The sequence below is a fragment of the Colletes latitarsis genome, chromosome 2 (assembly GCF_051014445.1).
Source record: "Colletes latitarsis isolate SP2378_abdomen chromosome 2, iyColLati1, whole genome shotgun sequence".
Lineage (NCBI taxonomy): Eukaryota > Metazoa > Arthropoda > Insecta > Hymenoptera > Colletidae > Colletes > Colletes latitarsis.
The window spans coordinates 7,688,090-7,700,382 of record NC_135135.1 but is presented as its reverse complement, the minus strand read 5'-3'; the positions used below and the strand labels follow the sequence as shown (position 1 = coordinate 7,700,382).

The 12,293-nt window shown below is 36.0% G+C and overlaps 1 protein-coding gene across 2 annotated transcripts in view; it reads right to left on the bottom strand.

Annotated features, from left to right (window-relative positions):
* LOC143348784 (6-phosphofructo-2-kinase/fructose-2,6-bisphosphatase) overlaps window positions 1-11,698 on the bottom strand; it is a 28,748-nt gene extending 17,050 nt beyond the window's left edge. For both annotated transcript variants that reach the window (XR_013080820.1, XM_076779387.1), the window contains exon 1: window positions 10,567-11,698. Coding sequence is in view for 1 of the 2 variants with exons in the window: in XM_076779387.1 (XP_076635502.1) it covers window positions 10,567-10,783 (217 nt within the window). In the remaining variant the exon portion in view is untranslated. The remainder of the gene's footprint in view (window positions 1-10,566) is intronic.
* Between the last annotated feature and the right edge of the window lie 595 nt (window positions 11,699-12,293).

Here is a 12,293-nt window from a genome sequence, read left to right as displayed (position 1 = left end):
TAATTGACCCCTGCAACCGAAAATAATTTTTCCGTGAGTAATTTGAAATTTTTTAATTTAATTTTGTTAACAACTTTTTAATGAATCCTCAGTTAAGAAATTGATATTCATGATTTTCGTCTTATTTTGCCCTCTAGAATCTTCCTGTATATATTTATTCTAAATAAAGCGCGGCACAAAATTATTCGCTCGGTCGAGAATTAAAAAATTGTTTTAACGATTAGACTGTATTAGACTGTAATTTTACTACATTGAATTAAATATTTCACTAGAAACGGATAAAAATTAAATGATTTGATTAAATTGTTGGTTTCGTTGGTTAAATCTTCTTCGAATTTTCCCAATCCGCGTATCCTGTCCGAATTTGCATTATTCATGCCAAGTGACTAACTTTACATTTGTTGTTCTGTCAAGTTTAAATTATATCTATAAATACTTTGTTTTTCGAGATAATCGCACAGAATTGGACGGTATCCTATCGAGGCCCGATATGCTTGATCCCATCGCGACATTTGACTGTTTCGTACGTTGAAAATGTAATCTCGGTGACCTCTGTGTCATCGAAAATTAGTTACAACCGGAACGATGTTTACAAGATAATGGGATGCACAGAACGGTAAGAGTACAATCTATCGCGTGCTTCGAAAAATCGCCGGATGGCACAATCCATCGACCATTATCACGCTGTACCCACGCTTAAAATGCTCTCAGACACAACACTGGTAGCTGGAAACGATAATAGGTCAGCCACTTGGGCGAGTTTACGGGCCAATTGTAGAGTAAAATTTTTTACGGAGACCATGATACGTTGTAGACGATTTCATCATTCGCGGTAATCGGCTTTCTGACTGTTTCCATTTTGTATCTTTTATTGCTTTCGCGAGCAAGCGATCCCGTCAGCAAAATTAATTACTAACCGGACCCCTTGATCTCGAAGATCAAAAAGCCACGGTCGAGATACACCGAAACGGAAAATACTTCATTAATTTTATTTTTACAAATAACGCGAGAAAAAATAATCTATCATTCCAATTAATTCGATCAAATGATTTTACACGAGATTGTTATTTTATTTGTATAAATCAACTTTCATTCTGGCCACAAGTGAATTATTAAATTTAGAATTCGGGAGTCTTTCGAGTTATTGGAATAAACATTTATTCAAATTATTTCAGTTGAGAGTCAAGTAACGAAATAGTCAAAAAGACTTCAAATAAATTAACACATGATTAGTTCAAATAACATCGAGTCGACGAGGTGATATATCATTTTAATGATCACTTTTTGAATGCTTCGTTTTAATAATGGCTAAGTTAAAAATAATTCTTTCGAGGGATCTCTGCATAAGTTAAATATTGCATAAATCGAATTGTAAATATAGAATCGTATAAAGGAATGATTCGAATCAAAATTAGTAGGTTTTTTTATTTGTTCCAATCGTTAATTTGAAACAACAATGTCAAAGAAATTATCAATATAAATTTTCCCTATTAAGTCATTCATCAGGAAGACAAAATTTGAAAAAGTTACAAACTCGCGCCATTTTGAACAGAAAACGTTAACAGCATTCAAATAGTATTATATATTGTAACAGTTCGAATATTCGAATGTAAAAAAATTCTACAAGAGGCTCCAACTCTAATTCGAGTGCAACAAAACGTTTTCGAAAGTGAAACACTCCGGAAACGGAAGTTCCATCGCGATGGAACGATTCCAACTTTTGTTTCGTCCACAGTCTCGCATAACGTTCGATCGAAACTAGTGCAATATAAATCGATCATGTACTACGTTATAGTACGATGTAATAAGAAGACCCTCCACAGTGAAACAACGTTAAACGTAGTTTAATAGTTCGTGCATTGACCTGGCGCATGTTATTAAACGATTCTTGCATACAGTAGGAGACAAAAGTATTCATACAATAGGAATGTAGAAATCAAAACTGTCTCTTTCAAGTGTATTAATTATTGTAAGTTATAATTTAATATTCGTGGAATGTTAAAATCTGAGCTGAACAAAAGCATTTAATTTACAATGTGCAATAGTACGAATACTTTTGTCCTCCATTGTAGATACAAATTACGAAGTAACGTGTGAGGTAAACAAATTTTTACCTCATAACGCATTAAGTAGAAATTTGAATTTGTATTAAAGAATCGAATTCTGTTTCATTCAAGCAAATAAGGTTTTGTCTGTCACGAATAAATTATTCAATTCTCTATTTACGGGATAAATTCGTTTCAAAGAACACTGGGCAAAAAAAAAGGACACATTTCTTATGGTAAAATATTTGTAACATTAATAATAATGATAATACGCCTTCACATTTTAGTGTTCTGTTTGAACGTGTTTTAAGTATATCTTCAGTGATAGGTTGCTATCAAACTCTATAATGTTCGAAGCAAGTTAAAGTAAAATTAAATGTTAAAGTTACACTACATGATAATAAAAAAGAGTTATTATATAAGTTATTATAGTTCAAGTCTACACTTAAAGTCAAGTGTCTAAGTTTTGTTAACATATGCATGCATTTAACCGTACGCATGTAATGTAAATTATGTAAATAACATAAAATTAACATTTAAATGCAGTCCAGAGCCGACCATGTAGCTTATTTGTCACAGTCATTGTCAACTTTCCAAGGGAACATGCTACTTTCGATACAACATCGAAAGGCCAGAACAAGGGTGGGGAATCATTTAACATTAGAAGGCTATTGTCGTTTTAAAGTTTCTCCATGGGACTGTACGTTTAGTATTCAGTCAATTCAAACGAAGAACAGTAGTTTAAACAGCCATTCAAATATGTGCAACCTTAAAAAAAGAAAATCGTCGAAAGAAAATAGAATAAGGGTTCATCGAATAAAATTTTTCCCATTTCCGAGGGTGTGTTTATAAAAGCGTAGCCGACAACTGCAAATTATACGAAATAATGTTATCGAAATAATTGAACGCTGTCAAAATAATTGTCGTTTCACTTTTTAACCGAAGATAACTCGCGTGGCGTTACGTGTACGAAAACACTGAGTTCGAAGTCCACGTGTAAGATCACTAAAAATAAATGATCCTACTCGTTCAAGCGGTAAAATCCTGGGAGTATATTTATTGGCGCCTTCCGTATCGCGAATTTACGATTCAATTCGCAATACGTATCTCACCCCTTTAGGCTGCAGGAACGAGAATCGGGTCAGCGCGAGAGAATCAATAATCGCGGACTCGTCGAAAAATTCTGGCTCGTTCCATCGCCACGCAGGTCATTTCTATCACGAACGACCCAAATTGCAAAATCGATTCATAAAAATTGTAAGTAATTCTATAAAATGCAAATTTATTTCTTTTAGGTCGTGATCGATCGGAGATCGACTATCTGAAATTCTCAAATTCGGGTCACTTTCGTCTATTGTCAAAATCGACACTGAAATATTTGGAAACGATGTCCTCTACAGACAGTATTTAGTATAGTATCGAAGGCATAAATGCTCGTATTACAAATTTACAAAATGTCAAAATTTTAATTTTATTTTATGGATGCATAAAGATAAAAAATAATACAGGAATATATTTTTAAAAAAAATATTTCACCAAGAGGATTATTTAATATTCTGTTCCTAAGAATGGAACTTCCAACCACGTCAGATGAAGAATATAATCAGCATCGAAGATTACGATTTTAACACCCTATTTATCGAGCAATTAAAATTCTCACAATCGGTCAAGATTTAGTAATTTATCAGTTAAAATCAATCAAAATTCTAACAACATGAAGAGGCTCGAGTACGATAATAACATGATACTTCGAAAATTCCGGGGCAAAGCCATCGGTCAATATTGGGACGCCTGATAAGGAATTAAAGCGGTTGTAATAAGTCACAGATAAAGTGTATCCGTATAATCGCAATGGCGGCGGGTTACGAGACAGCGTGTACTATTTTATCGCGATATTTATATGCGTGCGTGTGCACAAGGACAGCATAAATAATTGGCGTGCGCTGAAAGCGACGCACGTGCAATGACTATACACGAACGCGCGAAGGCAGCAATTCAGCAACGGCAACAATTCACCCTTGCGATTCTAATAATATCCTTATGGAGTATCCTTGAAAACATTCTTTCCTTTGCTTTATTTCCCCTTAACGCCTGTTCCTTTTACATTTTACCGCGACTTGCGATCTGCCCACACCGAGCGTCGCGTTTCAGAGAAATCGGTCTTTCTCGAATAAATTCACCGTCGATGCCTGATTAGATTACTAATCGCGCGATTTATAAAACGCCTAACAGACTGTCTGACGCAACAGAAATTAATTGGGGGATACCTTACACGTGTTGACACTCGAAATTTGAATTCTGCACATCGGTCAAACACCTGCCGGCGATAACGCGCTAATAACGTGCGACACCATCCTTACCTATCTTTCATTAACATATGTTTCGCAGAATACTAATGAACCTGCTCTGTCGCAGACTGGCTCTTATCTAGATAAGAAACTCGTTGAAATAAAAATGATTACGGGTGCTTGTTCGTTGAAATATATTTTACGTATTACTATGACGGTATAAGCATATATTTACTGAACCCAGTAAAGATTGTTTCGACCAACATGATTAGGTAGTCTTCGATGAAATTAATATCTAACAAGGTGTTAGAATATGAAGAAATCTACGCTAATATACATCTAAAGATTATATAAATTAATTATTGTATTATCTGATCAGAGGCTCGAATACCAAACAAACAATGTTAAGTAAGCTGGATAAATTGTTAAAGATATATCGATGTGATTTCGTACAGGGTTTAAAAAGGATTTGAAAAGTTCTTTGACGTTTTGTAATCCGAAGCTCCGTTTTCGAGATATAAGCAGTCAAAGAGATGCCATCGACACGTGTTTCGTGTGTGTGAGTCGTCGCGCGACCAGCTGACAGGCATATTAATAACGCGCGCCGGTAGTGACATCGTTAAAGTTTAACTGTCTATATCTCGAAGACGAGATCTCGAATTGCAAAATGCCACGGAACTTTTCGATGTCTTTTTATACGAGGAGTCTGTTTTTTTTTGGATTGCCTTTGTTTTTTTAAGAACCCTGTACGTAAAAAAGAAATGTAAACAATTTTGCTTCGTCTAGAGTGCTAAATCGATTTTTTTCGACAAACTGCGAAGATTTAATTTACAGGCAAAAGCAGGCAAAAAATGTTATATAATGTTTGGCAATAAGTACTATGTTATTGAATTATAAACTACGCGTGGAATATGCAACAACGCATTTTTCATCGAAGCACAAAGAAGGTCAACTGCGTTTATCTGATCTGCGTGGTTATATAATTTTTACCATCTGGAAACAATTCCGTGTCGTTAATAGCATAATAAAAAATGATTACTTAATATTTTCAATTTCATGCATTAAAGTAGTGTCCTTGTGCTCGGATGCGAGATCGAAATCGATGAGTAATGGAATTCTAGTTTGATGGATCTTAAATGATAGATTAATCGATTGTTGAGGATTAACTGCTAGTAAGATTATTTTAATAAGGATATTAAAGGATAAACGTCGTCGTTTGTATGCTGCGATGGAAAATGTGTTGCTGCCTATTTCATACGTATTTGTTTATGACTCAGTAACAAAGTATCTATAAATTAAGACCTCGCAGTTTCTCGAATAATTTTTGGGTACATTATTATCGTTTTTCCTCGTCCTTCTTGAATAATAATGTACTCAGAAATTGTTCAACGCTGTCGAAACAATTGCAGGAATAACAAAAATAATGAAGAGAATATTTGAAAATATTTAAATCAGGTACATAAAAGAACTTAACAAAATTATGTATGTATATGAATATGTGTGCAGAGTGTACAGTGACGCGAGTAGCATAATTTTACACTTTTCCTTCTTCCCGTTGGGAAAACCCCTAATAATGAATTATTTCCCAATAGGAAGAAAACAGGTATTTACGGTAAATTATATATATTTTCCTTTTATTATTTTGATTCTAACTGTTATACATATATGTAAACAAAAATATATTCTACCTTTTAGTTAAGTATTATTTTGTTTAATTATCGAGGAGGAAATATGAAAGTTCTATAAAACCAACCAGTTCAAATAAAAAATTGAAACAGTTATATAGTTGACCGTTTATTATCAAACGATATCATTTTTCACAAAGATGTAGGTTCAGATAACGCGAGTTATTTTTAGCCGACGATTAACGGATCAAGTTTTCGTTATCTTTCATTCCTTAGTCAAAATTAGTATCTAAAGTGTTTGAAGATGATCCTTTTACATTCTTTGTAGCTACAATTGTTGAAACAGCTCACAGAAATTAGCGTGTAACAGCAAACGACGTGAATTCTTTCGCTCGTGTCTTATTTTTGATTTATTAAAAATTTTTTCCTGCCACACCTGTTGGGAAATATTAATCTAATGCACTGTTGCATCAAGAAGGAACGCCCCTCGGCGAGCCTCGTTGCAATTGGTGCGAGGCCACGACGACAAATATACTAGATACCGTTTATCGGTGCATGTTAAATATTTGACAAGGCCTCGATTATCCATGCTTGTTAAGTTACTCTCTACGTCTGTCGATAAACCTATCTGACAGATAAAAGTCGTTGCAATTGTATGTATGTTCATTGCTTTCTTGCATCCTCATGGTCGAAACTTCAATTTCATTTCGCCTGTTTCGATAAATGCGAAACGATTATTTTCCATTTTTCTTTTAACCCTAGAATTTTATTCGTCGCATTAACTTTGAAATACTGTCGTAAAGCAATCGATTTCTATTTTTCCTACGTCTGAGAGATAATTAAACACTACTTTTACTTATTTCTCTGGTTGGTGTAGTATTACATATTTAAAAAGAATAGAAATTCAAGAAATAATAATATATGTAATTCTATTCTTTTTGAACGTGTGCAAGATTATTGATTATATAGAGTACTCATTTTTAGCATTTGGTAATAGATGTTGGAAACGACTACTCCGTATAGTCAATAATACACGTGTTCAGCTTGAATTTATCACGAGGAGCGTCGCTGTTTATAGAAACGAGGTGGAAAGGTGAAATTCAGCGAACGAGACTATTTTTCAGCTCAACCCAAATCCTTCGCCAGAATTGTTTACGAAATTTTTATTTGTCCCGCGGGACCAAACACCGAGTCACACGTATCTATTTGCATCCGCGTGGTATTTATAGCGGTAATCCGAGTACAGTGCAACATGGTGGTGCAGTCAGAATTGCACCCCTTAAAAATAAATTAAAGTCAGCCACCACGGAAGAACGAATTTAAACTGTAGAACCTCCAGCTTAAAAATTTTTAATAGTACGATAAAATAAAAGCTAATGACCCGATACATGCATGATTTCGAAAACGGTTCGAAAATAAATGCATCGATATAATATTGAAATAAATCCACCCGAAGGATATTGTTTTAAAAAACTCATAGAGATTGTTTTCAAAAGCCTTACTCTTAAATATTTCGATCTAAAACGAAGATAATTTTGAAGGGAATGCATTACAAAAAAAATTCTCGAAATGAGAGTGTCAGAGCTCGAACGAACTGTTCCAAAATATATTTAAATTATTGACAATTTTAATTACCCAAAATTATATTTTACACTGGGATTTTTAATCTGCTCAATTCAGAATCTTTTTCTTTGAATAGAAAAGTATCGTACCGACTTGTTTGTAGTATAAAAGTTCGTCTAATTATATAAAATGTACAGGATGTCTTAAAATGACGAGACTAGTCGATGATGAGACAAGCATGTAAATACCTGGTGTTGAAATAAATTAAAAAGTTTGCAACTAGTTAATGTTTTTACACATATAAACACTACAATACACGTTTTTTGTGCGTGCGTGCGTGCGTGCGTGCTGCATGTGCAGCTGCGCAACCAACTGACGGGAATATAAATAGCTCCTACCGGGAATCACATCTGTACATTTTAACTGCTCGTATCTTCAAAATGGAGTCACAAATTCAAAAATGGAAAACCACTTTTCAATTTTTCTTTGCACGAAGAACCTGCACGTTTTGGCTTGTCTCATCATTTTTAAACACCCTGTATATAAAAGCGTGTATTGTAGGCAACAATAAGAATTATTTCATTGATCGTAAATACCGGATGACGCGAATTTATTTACATCCACATTGTATTTAAGTTACTGTAGTTACTGTTTGAGAAGATTCTTAATCTTCTTGGGGTTAAGATACTGTTTAAGAAAAATGAACCTGGTTTCTAACGATTATACTATGAATTTTAAAAACATTATCTGCGTTTCGAGCAAAGAAAAATGCAACGTGCCAATATATAATAACACCGTTAGTAGATTTCATGTTTATTTAAGACGGACCTTGTTTGTTGCATGTCTAAGTATTCGATGACGACAGTTCCGTTGCATAACACGATATCTCGATGACTTCGTTTTTTCTAAACGATAAAAGCTCCGATAAATTTTGCAACCCACTAATCGGCGGCTCAATAATAAAACGGTTATTAGTCAATTTATCGAACGGCGATCTGATGAGGAGTATAAATAAACTTTAACAGTGAATGGAAAAAGTGTTTGCATTAGTTTGTTTGCAATAACTGTGCATATAAAAAATGATAGAGTAACAGAAATTGGTTTCGGTAATAATTCATTATGCATAAAAATTACGTGAATCGTTAAGAATTCTTAATAATGATTTATGAAAGAATAATACAATAAAGTGGAAAGTGTTTTCAATTATAAATGAGTCATAAGGTAACAATTTTTTTCGTTAACGATACCCATTATCGACGACAGAAATTTGTTTCGATCGCTTATAACAATTGTACTGAAAGTTATATTATCGACAATAACAAAACGTAAACCGTAACGGAAAATAAAATTCTGGTCGAACGTAATCGAAAAAATATTTCCGTCATTGATAACGACTACGAGGGACTGAGAAAACATTTTAGTCATAACCAATGATTATTGTACGAACAAGGGGATTAGAAATTGATATTTTTAGATGTGTTGTTTTTTGAAAAGTTTGCTTTAACATTATTTCTAATTGAAGCGAAAATTCGCTTTTTGTTAATGATACTTTTCGTACAAATTCTTAGAATAACTGTTATCTTTGGTCCCTGATTTGCACAGTTATGGTTACAAAAAATCACCCTATTTTTCATTACAATTAAAATAAATTCTATTTTGGGAAGCGTCCCAAAGTATTATATTTTCTAAAACCTGTGAACGACAAATTAAACTTTGCCCCAAAATTTAATATGTATAACCTATTTGGATAGTTCATCATATTTTTTATTCCTCTGGCTTCAGCGAAATTCTATCAACGTTTTTACAGTGTCTATCGATATTCTTATCGAATGCTTTTACTTTTCCTTGCTTCCGATCTAACGAGTGTCATAGAATCTGCATTGAATAGATATCCGGTGTCTGCAAAAGTGCAGAAAATTGATTCATAACATTACATAACAATTAGCCCCTAATTTTCCCAGAAGCGTGCTTGAATCACTGTCTTCCTGAAAGTAACAAGAATGCCCAATTTAACTGCACTTTCCGATCCCGTTCTCGACCAATTTAACTATACGTCCTAGTAAATTAGTTCGCAACACCTCGATATACTCTTCAGCAATCATCGTTTTATTAATAAACGCAATGCTTCAACGCCATCGTAAATCGTGCACGTCCATATCATGATTTATCACCCCTGTGATTATCGGTTAGTCGAAGACTCTTCTGTTGGAGCTTCTGAACAAATTTTTATCCGATTTAAATATAGAAGAAGACAATTTTACAAAATTATATTTATTTAAATACATTTTGATGAATTTCTACCAAATTTTGCCATATATTAATGTGGAAGATTTTTCACGGTTTTATGAAATTCGAGTCCTTAAAAAAGGATGGGTTTACAATACATTTCTTATGTTTTTCATGTATTTTTGTTTCTCTTGCGTTACTTAGATATCTTTAATATTTTGTGTTTCATCTTTTAAGAATATTAAACTATTAAGTTGGTCAAAGAACTTAATATGAAAACAGAAAGTGATTCGTTTATGATAGTTTAATGGCCTCTCAGGAATCGAAACCTTGTCCATCGAATAAACGATTTTTATTTTAAACAAAAACATGTATTCTTTGATGTGATTATTCGTGTTTTTTACACAAATTTTTAGATTTCCGAAAATGCTCCATACTCCAAACTTTTCCTTTATAATCGTTAAATATTAGCTGCCGAATGATCGAGTGTTTTAAACATTGAAACAGAAGTTGCGTTTCAGAGTCTCTTAAAATAAATGCATCGTCAAAACAGAATTTTTCAACCACCTCGATAAACAAGCTCTGTTTACATTACGACCTTGGCAGTTGCATAGATTCAAACTCGCATAAAGCTCTATGCTTACTATACCAGAGGATCATAAGCGTACTAAGGTGGACTCTGCTGACCCCAAGTATTTCATAGAATTCTAAGAAACATGATTTTTGTGTCGATGAAACGAAACAGTTGCTCGCTAACTGTTACTCCGTGCAAATTATCATACCAAAGCAAATGCAAATACTTTCTCGAGTAGTATTTACCTTGGCTCTGTTCCTCGGTGCTCGGAGCCATGGCGGCTGAGGACGGGGCACCCTTCTGCGCGTCTGACGAACCGGAACCGTGATCTGCCAGCGTTATCGTCGGATCGTCGTTACCCTCGTGAAGGATGCCAGCCAACAACGCGATGTTCCTCACTGTGAGGCAGTAGCTGTGAATCGAAGCTTCCAGCAGGTCAAAGCAGGCCGCCACCCAGGGCATAACCGACGAAAGGTCCCGAAAGTTGCCTTCCAAGGGGAGCAGAGCCCGATCGGCAGGTATACGGAGACGGGGTACGGTTTCGAACAAGAAAGATGAGAAAGGGATCCTGACGACGCTTCCGCGGCCGAATATCCAGCGAGCAAGAGCCCTCTATTTGTACGGAATACCCGATGAACTTGTCCTACGGCTAGAACACCTCTCGTTCCTTCTGCCCTCGACACGCGGGCTAAAGTTCTTCCGAAAAATGATCGCTGCTAGTGTGCCGTATGATGGACAACAGGTCCTCCCTCATTCCAATTTGCTTGATCCTCACTTCCGGAGCCAGTTTGCGGGCTTCTTTGTCTTTTTCGTTCAGCACTCCGGTCTGATCACCTATCTTCGACGACCCCTTCGATACTACCCTCGTGTTACCTGTCGTTTCGATCGCTGTCGATGACGTTACTCAGCTGTCTGCCCGCAGACGTTTGTTGCTGCGGGTTGCTAGGCCCTGCGCACGCGCTGCCACACCAACTGTTATGCTGGTAGTTTACATAGTCACGGTGCTGCCCCACCGTCCTCTTACGCGTCCGTTCCCTTTACGTCTCCTCTTCCACCGTGTCGCAGTTTCCTGCTCGCGTTCTTACACCTGACCCTCTCTTTCCCTCCTACACGGCCACGAGGACAACCTGGACTCGTCTAACGAGATTTCACCGAAAAATCCCTACGATCGGTTACAAGCGAACCGCTTTAGAGAATCGAATTCGATTGTCTGTTGCTAATAATTCGATTCGGACTATCGCACAATAGTGTACACGCGAAACCGTTTCAATTCTCCGAAGCGAAAGCAAAGTGTATATGTATATATAGAATTCTAGTGGAACGTGAAAGCGGCCGGTCTGCACGCGACTCGAGTAGGTTCCAGCGACTGCTGTTCTTCCATCCGCAGCAGCTTTTAGCAACATCGACCCGGACATGGTAGGCGCCCTCTGTCGGAACCAGCCAATCAACGATTCGCTGACCCCTCTACTCGTGCACAACAATCGCCGGTTGGGAATAGGTCGGATGAACCTCGCGTTTTGCCGACAAAACATCGATGTTTGTTGGACCAGCGAAACCCGGGCCAAAACAACTCTGCACTTTTTCGGGGCGTCGTGTAATACGAAAACTTCGGGCACCAAGGTGTGGCCGAAACGAAATCGTGCGATACACGTCAGGACCGGATTCACGCTAACCGATCCCCCACGCTCGTCTTAAAAATACGGGGCGCCCCACTTTTAAATCACCTAAATGTCTCCTTCGATATTTTATATTCCATTCAAACAGCCTCAGGAAACCTATTCGTCGCGAAGAATATTTTTTTTTCAAGATCATTCGTTTTGGAGTTATTCACATTTTTTTTTGACATTTTGTTTTTGATGCATCGTGTGCTAGATATTAAGACATTATAAACTGCGTTCCTTAAATTTACTTCTTTTCTTGTTTGGAGTAATCTTTTGTTTTCTTAAGTTTTTGTAATAAAAATACTCCAAAC